The sequence below is a fragment of the Salminus brasiliensis genome, chromosome 1, assembly GCF_030463535.1.
Source record: "Salminus brasiliensis chromosome 1, fSalBra1.hap2, whole genome shotgun sequence".
Taxonomy (NCBI): Eukaryota; Metazoa; Chordata; class Actinopteri; order Characiformes; family Bryconidae; genus Salminus; species Salminus brasiliensis.
Genome location: NC_132878.1, coordinates 27,380,901 through 27,403,771, shown reverse-complemented (window position 1 = coordinate 27,403,771; position 22,871 = coordinate 27,380,901). Strand labels below are relative to the sequence as shown.

The 22,871-nt window shown below is 41.2% G+C and overlaps 3 protein-coding genes across 4 annotated transcripts in view; 1 reads left to right on the top strand and 2 right to left on the bottom strand.

Annotated features, from left to right (window-relative positions):
- Positions 1 to 862, bottom strand: part of zc3h12b (zinc finger CCCH-type containing 12B) — a 32,051-nt gene extending 31,189 nt beyond the window's left edge. The window contains exons 1-2 of one of the 2 annotated variants that reach the window (XM_072676617.1): positions 672 to 862; positions 300 to 530 (exon numbers count right to left, since the gene is read on the bottom strand). In XM_072676617.1, the coding sequence (XP_072532718.1) occupies positions 300 to 479 (180 nt within the window). In that variant the 5' untranslated portion in view covers positions 480 to 530; positions 672 to 862. Of the gene's footprint in view, positions 1 to 299 lie in introns of both variants that reach the window. The other variant, XM_072676618.1, reaches the window with a different exon arrangement.
- A 1,790-nt stretch (positions 863 to 2,652) lies between these two features.
- Positions 2,653 to 12,308, top strand: zc4h2 (zinc finger, C4H2 domain containing). The gene is made up of 5 exons (XM_072676621.1): positions 2,653 to 2,844; positions 5,269 to 5,440; positions 6,404 to 6,576; positions 7,195 to 7,357; positions 11,273 to 12,308. The coding sequence occupies exons 1-5, from the start codon at positions 2,792 to 2,794 to the stop codon at positions 11,384 to 11,386; spliced, it is 675 nt and encodes a 224-aa protein (XP_072532722.1). The 5' UTR covers positions 2,653 to 2,791; the 3' UTR covers positions 11,387 to 12,308.
- A 3,188-nt stretch (positions 12,309 to 15,496) lies between these two features.
- Positions 15,497 to 17,228, bottom strand: shisa2a (shisa family member 2a). Its single transcript, XM_072694383.1, has 2 exons — positions 16,947 to 17,228; positions 15,497 to 15,948 (listed from the first exon to the last, which is right to left on the bottom strand). Exons 1-2 carry the CDS (start codon positions 17,221 to 17,223, stop codon positions 15,497 to 15,499), a joined length of 729 nt encoding a protein of 242 aa, XP_072550484.1. The 5' UTR covers positions 17,224 to 17,228.
- Between the last annotated feature and the right edge of the window lie 5,643 nt (positions 17,229 to 22,871).

Here is a 22,871-nt window from a genome sequence, read left to right as displayed (position 1 = left end):
GCATGTGTGCGCTCTTCTGGCCCTGGTGGGCATTTTAAAGAGAGCACGCGACTTCCAGGCTGCTTTTTATGGTTTAGAAATAAGAGCAGGTGCTTGATACATGGCTAGATGCTTAAACAGCACTAGTGAGAAAGTCATACTTCAGCAGGGAGGCAATTCTGCGCGAGAAAGTCGCCGAAGCACGAGCGCGAGAATGTCAGCTAGAGTGGTTCTGATGGGCTCGATAGCCGCCGACACGCGCGTGCATTCACGCGCATACACATGCACACGCACGCACACACACACACACACACTCCTACCTTCGCCTTGGTGCAGTCTTCCTCCGTGCCATCGTCGATGTTGACCAGCACGCCGCAGGCTCCTTGGTGGGGGTCCGCGGCGCTGCAGCTCACCTTCACCCGGAAAACGCGCTCGATGTGCGGGATGCAGCGCTGCAGCGACGGGCCTGCGCTGGCGGGCGCTGCCAGCTCCAAAACCATTTATTATAGCGGGTCAGGGGGGGTCGATCACGGCCACCTTCTCCAGCCTTGCTGCTTCATGGGGGGAAGGACGGTGTGAGGAGGGGAGGGAGAGAGAGAGAGAGACAGAGAGAGAGAGAGAGAGAGAGAGAAAGAGAGAGAGGGAGAAAGAGAGAGAGAGAGGGAGAGAGACAGAGAGGGAGGGGGGCTCACTTAAAGGTGGAGCTCAGGGTCTCGGAGGTTGGATGAATCCCGGTTCAGCTTGTCGACCGAGCGGATCATCATCATCACCAGCAGCAGCAGCCTGGCTGCCTCCCACCGCCTGCCCAGCAGCAACAAGTCGGACGCCCCCTGTCGCCACGCTCGGGTGGCAGGCATACAGCGAAGAGAGAGATCGACTCGGTTCGCTGAACCGATTCTATCCCAGCGAGCGATTCAAATGAATCGAACGATACATTCAGCGAGCATTGGAAGGATGATTTGATTCGTCAGATCCACACAACACTAGGAAAACAATCGGCGTGGTTACCGAACCGCCTCGTTGGTGTTGTTCGATTCAGTGAATCAAATGATCTATTCAGTGATTCACAGTCGCTGGTTGGAGGAGGATGGCTGATTGATTAGTCGGGTCAACTTTACTGCTGTCCCCACAACAGTTCTGTCGTCCTGCCATTCTGTTCGGTCGATTCTTGCGAAGTGTCCGATTCAATGATCCATAGGTTCGATTTAATGATTTGTGAGGGTGAAACGAACGATTCGCCGTTAGATCAAAGATGCATTCGGAGAATTTAACGTTTGATCCAGTCACTGTTGTTTGTTTGATCGAGGGTGCGCCCTAACTGTGTACTAATTAGCTCGTTAGCTAGTAATGCTAACTAGGTTTTGAGTATGTAGCATAGATTAAAAAAAGTGCCAAAGTTTAGTATACTTAAAAATACAGAATGCATACTTAGAATCAGTCGGTTTTTGAGTATGGCTATGATGGACACTGTTGCCCCACAATGCAGTGCGAAATTGGTGAGCCTCACATCGTTGGCATAGTAATGCTCCATCACTTCCCGTTAGTATGAAATGGGTTAGTATGTTAATACCTGTGTACTAACCTGTTAAACCAATTAAGATTAGTACATCACCTATAGTATAAGCATGGGCATTTTGTGCGCATGGGCACTGCCAGGGCCCATTCCGCTGGGCCCCACAACTCTCACAATTCTACCCACAATACTCCCCTGTCAGTCACAGGCCCTTAGAAGCGTCCTAACTTTTCCACCCCCATACAGCAGCCCAGTTTCTGTGTAACACACAGCTGGGATGCACTCCAACATTTAACAAACCTATTTGATTCCTTTACCAAATGAATTCTGCCATGTCCTTTCGATTCAGTGAACTTTTTCATGTGCCGATGTCCACTGGAGGAAGGGCGCAGAGGTTGTTTAGTCAAATCAATTTTACTGTTATTACCACACAAATTAGTCAACTTTACTCTTAACTAAAAGTGTCTGATTGGCAAATTTGAAGATTTGATTTACTGATTCCTCTGTGCTTTGGTTTATGTGATCCCTTAATGATGGGTTTGCTGAATGTGAAGGGGCACAAATATGAAACAACCAGCCAGATCAAACATGTAGCGCAGCTTTTCGATTCACTGCCGGACTAGCTTCTTCGGTAGTGTCTGATCTGTGTCTGAATCAAGGGGCACATGTTTTAAATGAACTGTTTTTGTGATGCCATGAAAATACATTGACAAACCATGTTTACATCCATGCCTCCATGTAGCCTGTAGCAGTTTAGCCCTGCCCATTCTCACAGAAGTAGTGTGAGGCACAGTGCAGGGCAGCCAATCAGAAAACAGTTAATTTACATACAGCTTACAGTCTTAAAGGCACATGGTACAAACATATTATATTAAATGTAAATGATAAACAGAGCTTGGGAAAGTGTTGTGTAAAATGCCTATGACCGGTTTTGGTGCACTAACACACACAAAAATGACCGAACTTAGTATATTTGTTTGTGGAGATTGAACACTTTAACATTTTGTTGTTGCAGGTGTTTTATGCATGCTTTCCCCCCTAAAATAAAATAATTTAAGCGAAAAGTAAAATACCCCGAACGCTTCGTTTTGGTTTGTTTCCTGGAGAGCGTGTCGTTGTTTTGGCGTTACTGTCTCTTTTAGACGTCCCCGCAAAGCTCCCTGGGAAGTGTAGTCTTTCGCTTTTGTTAGCAGCTGGTACCGTTGTGCACAGCTGGTTAGCACCGCTTATGACTTGGCTGCCGAGATCAGCGTTTCTCCTTCATTAATCAAACCCTGGGCAGGTTAATAACACTCCACGATGACAGACGAGCAGGAGATCATGTGTAAGCTGGAGAATATTAAAGAAATAAGGTGAGCTGACTGTACATTTTCAACCAAATCGCACAGTTGCGGGGACTTCAGCGCGCAAGAGGCAGCTATTGTCCTGAACATCTGGCGATTTTCCTACTAATCTAATCTAATCACAGTGACTGCTCTAAGTCTAAGCTGGCAGCTGTCTGTTGGAATAAAACCTTTAATAACTAGTAAATGCCTCCTTTTTATTACCATGACAAGTGTGTGTGAGTTTGCCCGAGTCTCCTACTACGTGCCACAATAGGCTAAGCTAGCCGGCGAGCGGACCTGTTTACTGTAGCTAGTTGTTTAGCTAGCTGTTATTACACGTTAATAAGCGTGGCTGCGTTATAGGCGGTTAAGACAGTCACTCAATCCTATAAGCAGATTAATATGCGTGTAAATATTGAAGATGAGAGCAAAGGTTGAGGCCTTGTGGGTGCTGAAGACTGCAGGTGTGACTGAGTGTTGATGTGGCACTGAAGATTAACACTATAATTAACACTATAAACTAAAAGGGTGGTTTTACATTCATTAATACTTAAAAGAGCCAAAATAATCTCAGGTTGCCATCAAATGCACATATAATGTATTTATTTTAATAATTAAAAATTTCTATAGTAATATTGGTTAAACTTAAGAGGCCTTTTAACTATTTGCCACTATTAATATTACCACTATTAACTATCATTACTCTGACCATCACTGCCATGACTATATGAAGTTCCACTACACCATGATTATTATATTATGATTATGATCAGAGCAGTTCAACAGTATAGATGGTTTGATCACTTTTATCAATAATGTATAAATAGTTCTGATCAGAGGAGGACGGGTCGGGTCCCCCTTGTGAGTCTTGGTTCCTCTCAAGGTTTCTTCCTCCAGCTCTGAGGGAGTTTTACCTTGCCACTGTCGCCGGGGGCTTGCTCACTGGGGGTCTTAGGTGTTCATGTCTTTTTACGTTGTTGATTTCTTGTCTTTTACTAATGACTGATTGTGTAAAGCTGCTTTGTGACCAACACATCACCATTTGTAAAAAGCGCTATACAAATACACTTGATTTGATTTGATTTGATTTGAAGAGGCCGTCAATAATACGATACGTAGCTAGCATTGACATTGCTATTGCAGTCTGAACATCTCTGCCATTAATAACAACAGAAGCTGTCCAACTCTGGTCGTTTATAAACAGTTCAGCTGAAATCAGAGTGGCTGCAACTTCCCCCATAGGTGAGGGTATCTGTATGAGACATAGGGGTGAGCTTTAATATGCACTAAACACTCTGATAAATCCATACAAACACTATTAATACAGGACAGCTCTGTGCTGTTTGAAGCAGATACACTTTTCAACCTAAACACACCAAAATATCTGCATCCAAATAAATCTGATCAGTGAAAAGAGGCTGCTGTCGAACACTGCCACTTTTACTTTACACCACAAAGTAGGACAGCAAATCTCAGCCAGTTTTTATTATCATCACATCTACACAACACTTCTGATCAACCTGGGTTCAAACCGTTAGCTGCTGTGAGCGGATATAGCAGGGCATCTCCTTTAATCTCTTGTTCATTTTTGAGGACTTTAATGTGAAACTACCTCCACCATGTATTGAAGCTGTACTTTAGCTTGGCTAGCTCTCACTTGAAGCTGTAGATCTGCTTCTGAACGGTGCTCTATTACAGCCACCAAGAGGAAGATTCCAATAATATAGATAGATAGATAGATGCTTTATTGATCCAGAAGAAAAATGTAGCATCCAGCAGCATAACACAGTAGTATAGGTACAGGTACAGACAGGACTCAGGTGCACATCCTAATACAATAAATAAACAATGAAATTAAGAAGAAAGTACTCCTACACTAAATGTATAAACAAAACAGTGTGTGCAAAAGTAGATGATATACACTAGAGTTGGGTATAAGAGGATATTTTGTCGTATTGTGAAGAATTATTGTGATAACAATACACTTTTCTAAGCATGTTGAGGATACTGTTAGTGCTTAATAAACACTGACAATACTGATAATGTATTGATAATACTGAATGATGCTGCAGGTTTCATTACAAACAGTGTAATTAGACTGGTTTAATTAGATGAAGTGCTGCAGATGTTGAATAAAAATGACTCTTATTTAGTACAGGAGAGGATTTGAATAATAGAATCTTTTCCGTGTTTTTAGTCTGTGATCACATGTGTTGTGATAAATTTCGTGTATTGCGAAAAAAGTATTTAAATATCGTGACAGTATTTTTACCATATCGCCCAGCCCTAATATACATCCAATACAGGAGTGAATTCTGTGGTTTCTGTGAACCTGTTTGAATACATAAACACTTTTCTGCCCTACATAGAACATTAGTGTCATACAATTTCTAAGACGGTTCAAAAGGAGACGCTGAAGATGTTTGTTGTTGGTTATTGTTTCCTGTTTAGGAACAAGACAGTTCAGATGGAAAAGCTGAAGGCTCGTTTGCGGAACGAGTTCCAGGCATTGGAGAGTGAGGAGAAACACCTGAGAGAATATAAACAGGAAATGGATCTGCTGCTGCAGGAGAAGATGGCTCACGTGGAGGAACTACGGCTTATCCACGCTGACATTAATGTGGTATGTACATACACACACACATACATACACACACACATACACCAAGACTTTGACACTGTTTGACTCTGCAAGCAAGCACTACTTACTTCACCTTTATTTGTGCTACAAATGTCTGTAAGCAGCATTACAAAATATAAGTAACATAGAAACTCTGTATGATTCATAAACATACATAACAATGAAAAAACAGTGAATCTCCATATGTGCTTAACTCTGAATGGACTCTCATTGTACAATAAGAGTTTATTTCTAATAATTTAGAGCATTTCTATTGGTCTGTTCATTCAGGAGTATTCATGCAGTGTTCAAACTAGAGCTGGGCGATATGGTAAAAATGTTCTATCATGATATTTAAAGACATTTTTTACAACAAGCATAAAAATGTAAAACAAAAGATCAGGATACAATAAAATATTGGCATATTGCCCACTCCTAGTTACATTGCATTTACATTGATGGTATTTAGCTGGCACTCGTATTACAGAGGTGGGTCAGTGTAGTGTGAGGAGTCTTGCCCAAGGACTATGTGTAGCGCAGCACAGCCACCCAGGCCAGGAATCGTACCCTGGTCTCACACATGGTGTGATAGCTTATTGGCGATAGTGGTGTTACACCTGTAACAAAAAGACCTTCAGGATTATTTAGTGGACTCAGGGGTGATGTTGCTCTGTTCATGGATCCTTACCTGCATCCTCATCACAGAAGGGCATCAGCAAAAAACATCTAAATCATCCTGATGCGTTTGTTGTTTATAATAATATTATAAATAATATATATATATATATATATATATATATATATATATATATATATATATATATATATATAGTTTATATAAGATAAGTCCTGTGGAAGTTCACATAGAATATTTTGGCCGCAGTGAGCATATTAGTGAGTGAGTATATTATGGGAAAACAATGTTTAGGCTACCTTTCCCGCTGTGTGTGTATGTGTGTGTGTCAGATGGAGAACACTATAAAGCAATCTGAGAGTGACCTGAATAAGCTGCTGGAGTCCACACGGAGACTGCATGATGAGTATAAGCCGCTGAAGGAACATGTGGATGCCCTCAGAGTGACCCTTGGCCTCCAAAGACTGCCGGACCTCAGCCAAGAGGAGGAAAGATTGTCTCTGGAGTCAGTAACACTCCCTGAGTCTTTGTGTGTGTGTGTGTGTGTGTGTGTGTGTGTGTGTGTGTATTTGTATTTTTTTTCCAGACATAAGAGAAAACGAGGGCTAGTAAAAATCAATTTAGTAAAATGAATAAATAAATAAATTATTACTATATATATAGACTAGAGCTTTAAGCTGAGGAGTAGTGGAACTATGTTCTCTGGAGTGATGTTGCTTCATCCAGTACTTTTGGGATGTGGTGTGGTGGTGATCATCCAACATCCTAACCTCACTAACACTTGTGGCTGAATGCAATCAAATCCTCACTACAATGCTCCAAAATCTAGTAGAAAGCCTCCCCTAGACAGTAGAGACAGTTACTCCAACAAAAGCAGGATAAGCTTGTGATGAATGAGCAGGTGTCCCAATACTTTTGTCAATATAGCGTATTTAAAATACATGCAAGTGCAAATACATAGTTAAGAAAAAAGACAATAATAAAAACCATGGGAACAAAATCAGGTATGACTTTGTGAAGCTGTATCATCACTCAGAGCCGAACTAACCAAAGTGTAGCAGATGATTTGTGGGACACACATGTACTGATCTTGCATGTGTGTGTGTGCGGTGTGTGTCTGCAGTTACTTTGAGAAGCAGAAGGCTGAATGGCAGACCGAACCTCAAGAACCACCAATCCCAGAATCCTTAGCAGCAGCGGCAGCAGCAGCCCAGCAGCTTCAGGCAGCAAGAAAACAGGACACAAGACAACCAGCTACTTTCAGACAACAGCCACCACCTATGAAGGTACAAATACACACTCACACACACACACACATATCAATATACCACACCTGTATGTACCATTCATGCTCCATCTATTCTCTCCTGACCTAGATGCACTGTCCAAACTCTCCCTCTATACTGTCCATATCAGAAATACAGTCACTTTATCAGCCAAGTGCAGTGTACAAGCATGTACCAACAGTTTCTGTGTAGCAACAACTATTTACAAAAGTTCTTTCCAAAGAAATGCATGGGGTGCAAAAGTTCTTGCATGCCTTACGGATGCAAATACCGCAACATGGGGTACCACAGTAACCACGTGGGACCACCTGAGCAACCACTTTAGACACCTCTGATACAATACCATAGCAACACCATAGCAACCACCTAGCAAAATCGAATTTTACTCTAGTGTAGCCTGGAAGTGAGATCCACTTAAGTTGCACAGCCATTCTGTATTTCCTTCAGTTTCACACTGTCTAAACTATCCATACCTGTATTAGGTATACATTTATACCATAAACATCTGTACATATTGTGTGTGTGTGATGATCTCAAAGTGACAGAGTTACAGTGTGTAATTACACAGACACAATGTTAACAGTAGTGTAATTCCAGTACCAGTGGCAGAGTTACAGCAGTGTCACACTGTGTCTATACTCTGTAGTTCTCGTATCTACACACACAGTCAATACTGATTTATAAACTCTAAACAGCAAGGCAGTGGATGGGGGGCTGGTGCAAAACCTTGTGTAAAGAAAAACATCAGTATACACTTTGTAAGTGACTATAAGACTATAAAAATGACACGGTGTTAGACATGTGCCGATATTAAGTAATTAGGTATAAGGCACTTTGCAACACTGCCAATGCATTTAGTCAAACAAGCCAGAGCTTCATCAGAGATCATTTAGACCTGCAGAGCAGCTCTTTTTTTCACAGGCTTCTACTTAAGGCCAGAGCACACCGACCAAACTGAAACAAACTCAGACTGTCTAATGTTTGTCTGTGGCACACCAGTCAAACACCACCGAACACCGTATCACAGGAGCTCCTCTGTGAGTTTATTCCCGTCCAGCTACTGAGAAAATTACAGCCTATTGTTTTCTAGACCCGCCCAGATTCATATCTCATTTTTTCAGACAGATTTCGCCTCACGTCAGAAAAAGGGGTGTTTTGCTGTCGCTATGCACCGTATTTAGTCTCTGAGCGCCCGTCTCAGAGCTCCTGTAGTGGGTATTAATAATATTAATGAATATTAATGAATACAAAATAATATTAATGAGTACAAACCTGGGTTTATCTGCTTCACACAGTTTGCTCCACAGCAGCACCACCAGCTTTTTAAAAAGGTTAGCATCACCTCATATAAGTTTTGTTTCGCACAAAGTAAATCCCCTCTGTCTAAAATGTTGCTGTTATTGATGGCATAGCTTAGCAAAAAAATTATTTAAAAAACAAGCGAAACAGGGGGATAAGTGAGCTGGTCACTATGGTTGGCAGGAAACGAGAGCTGAGTTTCAGTGGGTGTGCAGCTGTGAATGGAAAAGTCTGTTCAAAGTCATGGCCAACTGCTCGAAAATCATCGAACACGAATCCAACAGGTTGAATTTGTCCAAACTTTTACTGACAAACGTGAACACGAACAAACACAAACAGCCGCGTCACCCAACATTTCGTTCGTGTTCGTCCGGTCGGTGTGCTCTGGCATTTAGGGGTGAACAGTATGGCTAAAATATATCTCACAAAGGCATTTGAACGATACACAATATCTATCACAATAGTATGCCTGCAAAAGAAGTATACTACTAGTGTCAGATTTTAGGAACTGCTGTCCAAACCTCTTAACCCAATGACATGTATTTAAAAAGTGCTGAACTACAGCCAGTGCTTCATTTGTAAAACATGAGGGAGGGAAAAGGGCCTGTAACTCTGATGTGCCCCACCTAGTACACTAGCGTGCAACGCAGTAAAATAGACCTAGCGTTATAGTATGGTGACTGCAGTACAGTGAGGGGTTGCAACCATAAAAATCTCAGAGATGCCATGGGAGGGACCTTTCTCCTCAGAACATGCAGTCCTATAAAACTACACTATGCCTTTTATATTTTTCACAATTTGCTCTGCTTGTCTGTGGCAGTGTGGTGTTCGAGAGCGCACATATGAACTGTGCAAGCAATGGGCCAGAAAGAGAACTGATGATATTGTGGAAGGAGTGCATGAATGCACCATGTTATTGGCAAATCAGCTTAATTTGAGGAAAACCCTGCTCTCATTCTGCACTTGCTATTAGAATGCTGCAACCCACAAGTGTTTTAGTTCATTAGGAATTATTAAAAAAAACTCCCTGGCCCTGGCCCTGGATTCACATATATATATGAGAAGTACTGGATCTTCTTCTGGTAGGATCCGGTTCAAATTAAGCACTGACTACAGTCAATAGTCTAATTATGCTAGTAGGGATGTCCTGATCCAGTTTTTTATTTGATGTTCATACAGCTGTTTTAGCGCATTACTCTCCCAGCTCATGGTAAAGTCCACAATTTACATGCTACCTATGAAGTCCAGATCTAAACAGACTAATGTTAGCGCCCCAAATAAGGCCTTGTAAAGATCAGTGAGGGATGCTGATAACAGAGCATCAGCTCACCTTACAATGCATTACAATGCATATTGATTAAGACGCCACTGCCCAGCCAATGTATATGCATGGATGCACCATGTTATTGGCAAATAAGCTTCATTTGAGAGAAACCCCGCTCTCATTCTGCACTTGCTATTAGAATGCTGTTCACAGCAACCCACAATTGTTTCAGTTCATTAGGAATTATTAAAAAAAACTCCACAGAGGCATGATATGTATAATGCTAATGCATATTGGAAATTAACGACTGGATTGTTTGTGTTCACCCGTATGGTAGAAGCGGTCATGCACTCTAGAACACTAAAGGTTTCTCTACCTTGCACAAAAAGAAAATGAAGGGAAAGCCAAAGACATGATGTGGAATAAGGCTGTGGAAAATAGTAAAACTGCATAAGAATCTGGGTACTTTGACAAGACTCCATTGTGGCTACACTGGCTAGACTGACTAGATCAGAGCATCTCCGAAACATCAGACAGGACTTGTATCCCACTTGTCCCTGGGATGCAGTGGTTAGTACCTACCAAACATGCTCCAAGGAAGGACAACCAGTGAACAGTGGCAACAGGGTTATGGGTGTCCAAGGCTCATTGATCTGTGTGGGAAGGGCAAGGCTAGCCCGTCTGATCTGATCCCACAGGAGAGCTACTGTAGCACAAATGACTGAAAAGGTTAATAGTGTCTATGTCTTGTGGAGTCAATGCCTCCATGGGTCAGAGCTCTTTTGGTGGCACGACGGCAACCCACACAGCATTAAACGGGTGGTTTTATTGTTGTGGCTAATTTGTGTATAGTAATGATTATCTTAAACAAGTGTTTTACTCTCAGTACAGGGCCATGAGAATAGCTTCACCGTGACAAATAATTCAGTATGGTTATAATGTATGTTTATATTGGCACAGGCACAATATAATTTACTTTTGGTAGGATTTTACACTCATGGTAAAGAAATTTTGCATCAATTACATCACACTGATGGTAGTCATCAGACACACGTTGATCTTAGAGTAGAATCTAACCTCACTCCTACACCACTGCCATATATCAACTAGTTGCTGACTACCATCATATTATTGAGTTATGGAGCGCCACCAACATTACTGAGATGGACCAAAGCATGCTTTAAGGGCTCTTGATGTGGCCAGAACTGGTTGCACACACATGGTTATTCATTTGGTTCTGTTTGTTTGTGTACCATCTGATTGGTTTATTTGTTTGCTTGCTTGCTTGCTTGTTTGTTTGTGTCCTGACTAATTGGTTGGTTGATTTTTTTTGTTTGTTTGTTTGTATCCAGGCGTGTCTGTCCTGCCATCAGCAGATCCACCGGAATGCCCCGATCTGTCCACTCTGCAAAGCCAAGAGCCGCTCCCGCAACCCCAAAAAACCTAAGAGAAAACCTGACGAGTAACACACTCACACACCATGTACTTCCATATACACTCATGCGCTGGCTTCCAATCTCTGTGTTCTCCTCTTTCTCTCTTTATTCAGTTCTCAGTGTTAATTGTTATTAAATGAAGACATGTTGTGTACTAAACTATTCAGGTGTCCACTAATAAGACGTTAGATTCTGTATGATTTTCAGCATTGCTTTATTTTTGGATTGCAGTAACGTCGTGTCTGTCTTTTATGTTTGCGTCTGTCATGTGGTGTAGAATAGTAACGGTGTCAGTGAAATCAGAACGGACTGAATTTATAGGGTAAAATGTTTCCCAGAGACCCAAAACAATTAGCCTATAGGTTCTATACTAATACTAATGGTTCCAGAGCCATTTCGGGCCATATTCAACACCATTCAAAGGCTGTTTTGTGGACACGCTACAATCACCAGCCAGTTTCAAATCAAATCCTCTAGAACTCACACAGTTCCAGAGCAGATGCTAGGACGTAGAACACACTCAGTTCCAAAGCCAGTTCTAGATTGAATCCTAGCAGACCCAGATCTCAGGGCCAAGTCATAGAACAGACACAGTTCCAGAGCCGATTTTAGATTGCACTCAGATCCAGAGCAGGTTGTAGAATCAGTTCTGGGACACACTCAGTTCCAGAGCCGATTCTTGAATGCAGATCCAGAGCAATCGGTTCTAGGACACTCTAGTTTCCAGGGCTGATTCTAGAACTTAGTCAGATTCAGTGCGAACTGTAGACCAGGTTTGCCTCCTGTGGGAATGCTGTCGGTTTGTAGAAAGTCTGCCGGTTTGATACAGCACATTGTGCACTGACTGTATGTAAAGGAGTGGTTTTGTTCATTAAGCTCATGTGTGTCCAGTAATTATTTGTGTTATATGACTAAATGTTTTTTTATTATTAAATCATGAATGATCACTGAAGTTTGTTCCATTTTCATTAAATTTACATCAGTTTCTGCCTCTTTTAGACCTTCATCACTCTCAGTGTTTTTTATTTCTGTAAGGTCTTCATGCCTGAGTCCCCTAAACTTTTCCTCTTTGCTGATTTGCATTGAAGTATTTCCCTCTTCTTCCCAAAGGGGGCAGTGTTTCTTCTGTATGGCTAGGAAAACCATAGTGCAGAATGTCTGCACCATAAAAACATGCCTGTGAATCAACAGCTGAGCACAGCTCCTTTGAATGCAGATCATACAAACTTTTCGAATACATAAATGAAAAGTCTTTGCCTGTTTAAATGGTTCTTCACCTACAAAGAAACCCTCTTAAAATGTAGCTCTACACAGAACACTTTTGGCTGTGAGTGTGGAATTAAATTCGTTTAGATATTATAAATACACTATGTGTCCAAATGTTTGTGGACACCCCTTCTAATGAACATATTCGCCTACTTTAAGTTGCACTCATTGCCAACACATATGTGTAAATACACACACACACACACAGGGTTTGTCTAGTCCCTGTAGGGAAGTGCATTTCTGACACTCTTATCCAGAACAGCAGAGATGTGGGCCAGTGTAGTGTTACTTAAAGTCTTACTCAAGGATTCTAATTAGTGTAGCACAGCACAGTCACCCAGAGGGGGAAATCAAACCCCAGTCTTTCACATGGTGTGGATGCTTCCAGGCAGGTAGTGGTGTTATCCACTGCACCACACCAACCGCTACATACAGCTACTGCTAATAGAATAGGACTCTCTGGAGCAGATAAACATGAACCTATTGGCACCATACTTGATGTCAGGTGGTCTAGAGGGGTATAAAGGCCCCCAGCACTGCTCCGCCCAGTACTTTTGGAATGAGTTGGGGTGGTGATCATCCAACATCCTGACCTCACTAACACTCTTGTTGCTGAATGCAAGCAGATCCTTACAGCAACATCTAGTAAATTTGCGTGCACATCTCTTCTAGACATTTCTGATCAACCTGTGTTTAAACAATGAGCTGTTGGGAGAACGAACAATATCTCATTTTTACTTTTCAGTGGGTCTCAGTTACAGTAACAGTGTGTAAAACTACCTCCACCATGTGTTGAAGCTAGTACTTTAGCCTGGCTTTTACTAGCTTTTACTGTCAGTTGTAGATCTGCTTCTAAACAGTGCTCAGTTACAGCCACAAAGGGATTCACTTTCACATAATGCAGAAGTGAATTCTGTGATTTCGTTGATAGATAGATACTGTTGTGATACACAAAATTGGAACATTGGTGGATAATGTCAATATAGGACCACAAGGAGATGAACAAACCCATGCTTAACGGAACCTGCTTGCTGCTGGGACAGTGGTGGATAAGTGGTTAGAACACTGGGTTATTGATGAAAGGGTTATGGCTTTGAAACCCAGGTTTGCCAAGCTGCCACTGTTGAGCCCTTTAGCAAAGCCCTTAACACTCTCTGCTCCACAAGTGTCACAGCAAAGGCTACTCACCACTCTGAACATGTGCGCTCACTGTATGACCATGTGTGTGTTCACTGCATGGACAGGCCAAATTCCACCTGTAAGTATGTGCCCTGTTCTCGCCTATTTGTGATTTATCCAGCAGGTTTGAGTGTTTCTGTTCACATTCCGCCGCTCTGCAGGAGAGATTGAGGCGTTTTGCATTAGAAGAGTTCGGGTCTAGACTAAGCTGGCTGGTCAAGAAAGGCTTAATGATCTCTTACGCATATTTATAACCACCTGCCGAGCTTTGTGAGGCACTAATCTCTCTCTTACACACACACACACCCTCACCTGGGCCTCATTTCTCTCTCAGGGGTGTGAGGAGATTTCCCTCTATTGTCTTTCAGTTCCCCTACTGTTCACATACCCCCCTGCCCCCCATTCCCACACACACACACACACACACAGATTAAAACTGCTATAGTCATTCACACTGTGCTGGACAATAAGCTCTTCTCATTCAAGCACACATTATCTCTCAGCATCCAGATGTTTCTGTCCCATACTTTATAATTACAGCTGTACTTCCTCTCTAATTGAAGTAGTTTAGTATGACATGTTAATAGATTTGTTTACAGGCCATTTATGAGCTCATATACATCAGTTTCTTCACTCATTCGGTTTGACTCCAGGTGCCACTTGCTGCACGGCATTGCAAAGAGCCGTCCAATTAAAGTTATTCGTGTTATGCAATAAATATCAAGCACAGAACATCAGACGAAGCAGTTGAATCTAATAAAATAAACCTTTATTTGTCTTCTTTAAATAAAGTCCACACAATACGTGAAAAGTAATCATTTTACAAAAATGCTTTAAGCACAGTACACTCCTATGAGAAGCAATATCAGAATACACAGCCCAATAAAACAATCAGAAAAGCTATACTTTAAAAAACACCACTAGTTAGCTACATTAGCCCCCTAGCTCCTAAAGTAGCAAACTGTATACATTTCGTTTTCCTTTTTTCTCCAAACTATTGCTTTAAAGCCCAGCACTGGAGAGCTACAGCTCTGCACAGGCTTAGCTTTTCCCTTAATTATATATTATTACATATTTATCTACAACACTTTCTGCACTCCCGCAGACGTATTGTCTGAGTTTTTCAAGTTTCTCGTGTGTCCTTGAGATTTTTGTGTTTGTGTTATTGGTTTTTTTTTGAGGGGGGGGGCAATAACAATAAAACAGGTATAAAAAATGGTTTACCCTCTAAACTAAGGTCTGTATAAGGTCCAGGCTTACTGAATAAGTTGTAGTAGTTACTAAATAATGCACAGTAGATACACAGTAGATAGAGTCATTTCTAGCAGCTCCTGAATCATTTCTAGTAGTTCATTGATAATAGTATAGTATAGTAAATAAAAAAAGTAGACTCTGTCATAACAATTACCAAATATATCTTTGTATAGCTATTGATCATTTACAGATGATCAATAAATGCAGTAAAATACAGTAAATGATTTACTGTAGCTGCTCAATAATATGTAGTAGGTACTGAATTTAGGTGTTATGCTACTTATTTATGGTAGTCTTAAGACTGACATATGTCTATAGCCTAAGTGTAGAGTTAGGCCTATAAGTAAGAATCCGGAACAGAAGTCTAGACCCACAAACACAAATAAGTTGGCAAAAAACAACAAAAAATACACTGAAAGGAAACTGTAGTCTGTAACATCATCAGACAGTGACAGTGGGGAAGATTGGCTCAGTGTGCATGGGGGCCTGTGGGAAAGGCTGCCCATGCGCCTGGCTGAAAGCCGAGCGACTGTCCAGAAAGGCCGGTGCCATCAGCATGGTGTGTTCTGGAGGCAACTGGTAGTTCAGGAATGGCTGGAAATACTGCGGAGCCCCCTGGTGGAGTGGAGGATTAGGAGCAGGAATGTAGGCCTGCGGTGGGGGGCCGGTGTACGGGTGCGGCCCGGCGGACCCGGCGGTGGAGGAACGGGAGGGCGTGGAGCTGTTGGGGGAGGGGCCAATAACAGGCTCCAACAGGCTGGTCTGAGCCGGGGCCGGTCCAGCGGTGGGCTTGGGCTTCACGCAGTGGCAGCAGCAGATGGATATAATGGTCCCCAGAAGAACGAAGGACAGGAACGCGCCCACGACGATGACAAATGGCAGATATGTGGGAACTGGAGGAGAAAAAGAAATAAAAGATTAGTACGGGGTGTCCACAGTGGGGTGACTCGACATAACTCAAGGTTTTGGGCTCTGAGAAGAAACCTGGACAAATGCATCATTCAATCAGTGTGCTGGCCTATAATACTGCAGATAAAAGCTAAAGGTCCTGATTCGTGAATCTGCGTATGAACATAACATAACAACAATCCATATCAATGTTGTACAGCTAGATGTTCAATTAAGGTGTAAGTAAATGGAATTTCAGGACTTATTGAGTTAATTAGACATGGTACCCATTGTCTAGCCCACATTTACTACTGGAGCAACATCCAACAACCAACACCAGTTTACTGTAACTGCACTTAGCACTTATACTGTACACTTCCTGTACCTTTTGTGGGCGTTTTGTAAAGTTTACAGTTATCATTTGATCCAGATGGTGTTGTATTTTCTTAATTCAGGCATTTATATTGACTCCACACTAATTGACTGTCTTTATCTTTAGATCTTTACACATAAATAAAGTGATCTATTGGGTTTAGCAGGTCTACAGCAAGGCAGTACTATACAGTGTAAAGTATAACACTGTAAAAAAAAAAATAGTAGAGCAAAATACTATGAAAAATATAATGCACTGTAAATTGTAAAGTAGTGCAAATGTAAAATAGTGTAAACTGTAAAGCACGGACAACTGCAAAGTACTGAAAACCTGACTCACACTAATAGTAGTGGTACAGTGGCTAGCTACAAACTCAGGGTCACGGTATCTATTTACGGTCAATTGGTCAGACCCAGGCTGCCCAAAAGACTAAGACTAAACCGAATGTCCAATGATGACTTAACTAGTGCATTGTGCTGCTGTCCTATTGCTAGTAGACGCTGTAAATCTATTGTTTTTACAGGGTAAATCCTTGCAATCCGACCTGAAGAAAGTCCTCTCTGTAACTTCGCCATAAGTCAAGACCCCCCCCCCCTCCCCTTGTTACCGCCGTCACCGCCTCACGCTCACCTGCTTGCTGTAGAGTCCGCACTCCGCCGTTACCGTTCGGCGAGTGTTCCGCGTCGCATGTGCTCTGATCGAGGCGCGCGCTCGGGGACGAGCAGCAGTAGCGCACGGTGCACGTGCCGCAGCAGTAGCGGGCGTCTCCGCCGTCGTGGCGCTCCGGGCAGCGGAATCCCGGGAACGTGCCCCAGCCGTGGCAGTACTGACCGGCAGCCGCGCGCACAGGCGGCGAGAGCGCGCACAGCAGCGCAAAGAGCGCGCAAACAGAGCGCGAGAGAGCCATTAGCGAGAAGATACCTGAGTCTGAATCAGAACCCTGAGTGAACTGCCGCGTTTTATTCAACCAGTAAAGCCAAGCCCCCCGAGGCCACGCCCACACGCCGCCCCTCCAATCCCATTACACAGTCTGTAATCTGTGACCTGCTGTATGCGGTGGGCGGGGCTTGGTTTGGGTGTTTACACTTCTGATAACCACAGTCTGGCTCTGGAGGAGTGAAGACGATACTTACAGACTTGATATTAGTAAAGTAATGGCTTTAATAAAATGATGACAATCTGGTGACAAACCCAGCTCAATCAAAGACCAGCCGGAACCATCTAAAACCAGCTAGCAGCAAAAACCGGTCTTTGATGACCCTTTATATGGTAAACATAACATATACTGGTAAGCAAGCTGGTAGACCAGTAAAGCCCTTCTCCAGCATTGCACGTGTTTGTATTTGAGTTTGCTGGATTAGCTTTAACATTATGACCAATATAAACAATCTGGTTGACAAGCTGGTCATACTGATTGACCAGCTTGGTCAGGTTGGTCACAATGGTAGATTGGCTAAACCATTAACCTCAAATGAAAACATACCCTATGCTGATCGAGAGCTAAACTGGTCAGCACCGACCAGCCATAACATTAATATCACTGACCGGTGAAGGGAATAACATTGACTATCTTGTTAGAATGGGATCAGTCAAGGAGTGAGGAATATTAGGCAGCAAGGTGTGATGTGTTGGAAGCATAAGGATCTGAGGAGGTCTTGTGGGGTCTTGTGGGGTGTTCCCCCTGCCAAAAGCACTCCAATGAAGAACATGGAAGATTCATGGAGGCCCCACCTCTGATCTAAAAGATCTGCTGTTATATCTTTCTTGCCATTTTAAGATACCAAAGGACACCTTCAGAGGTCTGGTGGAGTCCATGCCTCGACGGGTCAGAGCTGCAGACAGTATCAGGCAGACAGTTTAACAGTTACAGCTGATCATTGTGTCAGTAAAACGTAGTTAGCCGTAGTTAAAGCTACACATCACATCGCTACAGAGACTCCAGATCCTCTTATAATCCAGTTTTACAGTAACCAATGACTTTTAGTTAGCATGCTAATAAACCACTTAAACACACTCAGAACCTCCCCCACCTCCATTTCTACAGCACCCCCTCACTCACACTGAATGAGCAAACAGCACGTTCAGCAGCGTCTGGAGCCGGGAGGAATGTGTGTGTGTGTGTGGAGGTTAGAGGTTACAGTGAGAGAGACAGTGTCAGTGTGTCTCTGTTTATTTTATCAGTGTCTGAGTAGTCAGCTGACTGTCCTGTTACACGCATACACACTTACAGCATCTCATTATTATCCATACGTCACTGTGTTTTCTAGTTTTGTAATGTCATTTTTTAAGAGAACAGTGTCAAAACAGTGTGTTACGTTGTTGTTAGGTTTGAAAATGTGCCTTGGTAAAAAAAAAAAAAGTTATAAAAAAAATTATAACCAATTAACTAACAAGTAACTAGTCAGTCAACACATTGGTAGTAACCTAGCTAACTGAAAATCACAACACCCCATTAGCAAAACTAATCAGCTGTAACCCTATAGAAATAAACACGAGAATAAAACACATTGGGTTTTCAACCAAGTTAAACAATATGCAACTTTTCCGTACAACTAATTTCGCTAACTCACAAACAAAAAGACTGCAGGTCATGTTGAGGAAAATGACTCACATACTGTTAATATAGGTTTACCAACTTTCCTCTTTTTAAATGTCCGATATCATTGTCCTAACATATATGTTCCAAATCTTATAGAACCCAGGAACCCAGACTACAAGTTTCTAGAGTTGATTTGCTACCTCCAGACGCTCTGTAGGGCCTAAACTCGTTTGGCTTTACCTATACACACACACAGACACACGCACAGCGGTAGTCTGTAAGCCTCTGCAGCTGGAGGCCCTGACCTGACGATGTTACTGCATTATTAGCACAGATTAGCCTCCACACAATAGAGTCTAAATTGCTATTGTCTGAAAGCTAGCACATTAGCATCGGGTAAACAAAGCCTGCTCGGCACTGATTGACTTTAACTTGCTGCTGAAGGATTATACACATCTCACAGACAATGTGGCCAGGAGCTCCAATTCACTCTGCATGAGTGTGTGTGTGTGTGTGTGAGCGAGTGTGAGGGGTTTAGCGAGTCGCATCCAGAAGAATGGTATATTGTGAATCACTAAAGACCACACCATTTAGTGGAATCTCTGCAGAAAGATTTAGTGTAATAAGTAATTGCAGGTGAGTAGTGATGTATGGGCTACATAGGCCATTTAGCCTACACAGTTATATAGATACAAATATATCCATTTGTTGCTGTCATGCAAAAACCTTGTATCTCCAAAATGGCAATTTTACAGGAAAAGGGGAAATTTTTTTAAAACTTACAATAGAAGTCAATGTAAAAAGATTTTACAAGAAGTGATTTGTGATTGTGGAGCATTTCCATCGGTGCATTCATCATGAAATTGAGACAAAATGACAAAGTGTTTCTCATTATATCAAAGTGTGAGAAACAGCAAAAATGGAGATGATTTTGCTACGTTGATAAATAAAGTGGATACAATTTTTTTAAAAGATTGATATTTATAAATGAAGTGTGTTATGTGTAAAATACTCACTCAAAAGTCAATAAAACTTTATTCTGTAAGTGTCGTAACTGTCGTCTGCAGTATACTTCGTCTAGACTCTACTGACAGTATTTGGCAGTTGGAATTAGCAATTACTACAAAAGTCTAAATCAAATTCTTTATTAATTGCATATCTATATTTTTCTGTATGTGCTGTGCAAAGTGTCCTAAAAGGGTGAATGTAGCATACTGTATTAATAAATATGTGTAATTCACACAAACAAAAAGAGTCAGTAGATATATCCTCACTAATCACATTGGTTTTCATTTACTGTAGTTCTATTAGTATTCTCTTACTGTTGCCTATCAATCCTTATTCTAAAGTTCTGTAAATCCAATAAATAAAAGCAGTTGTAATGTACTGCTATTGCATTCTTCAGTTACTGTTAAATGACAATACACATAAATTTACTGCAGTTTACTTGCAGAACTATTGCCAGTAAAGTACTTTGAATGGTCACATACCATAAAAAAAGTAATGACGTACACTGTAAATTTTTTTACACTGTAACACTGTAAAGTACTGTAAAAAGTAACATTGTACAAATAATAAAAAATTTACTTCAACATGAGTCATTATTTAGTTATTACTGTGAGGGATGGTTCCTTCTACCTATTACATGTATTTCTATTTATAACTGAAAATGTAATAACTTTAAATTATAACTAAGCATGTAATATCCATGGACTGTGGCACATAATTGCAACTGCTGTGTGTGAAGCCAGGCAGTTATCATAATCTCAGCTAAAATGTGTCTGTGTCTGTGAGTGCAAGCACACATATGGACATGACCACAAATCATGACATAAATCCCTCTTGTCCTGACCTGTCTAGGATTCTCCAAGACCCATGTCTCTACTCACTGTTTTTTCAGCACATTTGGATTGCATTAGTGTTTAGTGCACTCTGTGATTGTTATTACGTGGTCAACAAGTATCTTAGGACTTCTCCAAGCTTAGTTATTAAATATGTATCCAAAATGAATTATAATGTTATTATCCAGAATGAAGCTCTAATATCATTAATATCCAGAATTAAGTTCTAATAACATTAATATTCAGAATGAAGCTCTGATAACATTAATATCCAGAATGAAGCTCTGATAACATTAATATCCAGAATGAAGCTCTAATAACATTAATATTCAGAATGAAGCTCTGATAACATTAATATCCAGAATGAATCTCTGATAACATTAATATCCAGAATGAAGCTCTAATAACATTAATATTCAGAATGAAGCTCTAATAACATTAATGTCCAGAATGAAGTTCTAATATCATTAATATCCATAATGGAGATCTAATAACATTAATATCCAGAATGAAGTTCTAATAACATTAATATCCAGAATGAAGCTCTAATAACATTAATATCCAGAATGAAGCTCTAATAGCATTAATATCCAGAATGAAGTTCTAATAACATTAATATCCAGAATGAAGCTCTAATAACATTAATGTCCAGAATGAAGTTCTAATATCATTAATATCCAGAATGAAGTTCTAATAACATTAATATCCAGAATGAAGCTCTAATAACATTAATATCCAGAATGAAGTTCTAATAACATTAATATCCAGAATGAAGCTCTAATAACATTAATATCCAGAATGAAGTTCTAATAACATTAATATCCAGAATGAAGTTCTAATAACATTAATATCGAGAATGAAGTTCTAATAACATTAATATCCAGAATGAAGCTCTAATATCATTAATATCCAGAATGAAGCTCTAATATCATTAATATCCAGAATGAAGCTCTAATATCATCTATGAATAATGAATAGCGACTATATTTGAGGTAAAGCGGAAGAAAACTGAGTAAACCTCACTAAACAGTTGGTCTGCTACAGATACAGCAATAGTCATTCTGTGTTCTGTGTTTTTGTTACTTGTCATACGTGTTGCTCTCACCAAGACAAATTCCTTGTGTGTGTAACAAACACATAAAATAAAAGAAATAAAGAGATTCTGATCCTGATTTCACATCAAGGCTAGGATCCATTCAACATCATGATAGAAAAGAACCTTTTCAGTACTTATTAACCAGAATTAAGATCATTGTGTTCTTCTTCTTATTCAGCACTGTAAAGCCTAAAGGGATGCTTCAGTGAAACATCTAATGTTAAATACTTCAACATGAGTCGTTACTTAGCACCAGAGCCATGAGGCTAATGTGTCGAAGAGGTAATGGAAATAGTCAATTAGCCTAGTGCTGCATTCTAAATCACACTCTCATGAGACGATGCTCAGTAATCTCTTGTAGACTTGCTTATGTGGTTTCCGACACTGCATTTCTATCTCTTACATTTAAGTATTGACTGAAGTATGGACACAATTCAGGCCTCGAGATGCTGCTATTTTTTCTTCAGCTTTGCTAGTGTACTCTTACTTGTCCATGTGTTTGGATAATAGTGTGTCACACGTACTGTAGCTGGTAGACAGTCTAAAAGTAAAGAAGCAATATTGGGTGGTGGGGGGGGGGTTGTGTATGTTTAATCTCTCCTCAAATGAACAAGTTAAAAAAATAACCTACGAAACATGTATATGTATATAACCACCTTTTACTTTGCACTTGTTTGGTTAATCAATGAATCAATGAGACCATCCTGATGCGATGTGCCTTTTATTAAGCTCCTCCAGGTCAGCTGATGTCAGAATTGCAGCTGATTTGCAGCTCTCTCTCTGTGTGTGTGTGTGTGTGTGTGTGTGTGTGTGTGTGTGTGTGTCTGTGTGTGTGTGTGTGTGTGTGTGTGTGTGTGTGTGTGTGTGTGTGTGTGTAATTGCAGCTCCAGTGCTAACGTCCTCCATTAGGGAGTGTTATCAGAAAGCCTGGCCTAAAGGTCAGGAGGTCGTTAATATAACAATGACACCAGCGACAGGGGGTCCTCCCTAGCAATTAGGCAAATCTGATGGCACAACACCCCCAGGGTGTGTGTGTGTGTGTGTGCATGTGTGCCTGAGTCAGATAGAGAGGTTAAAGA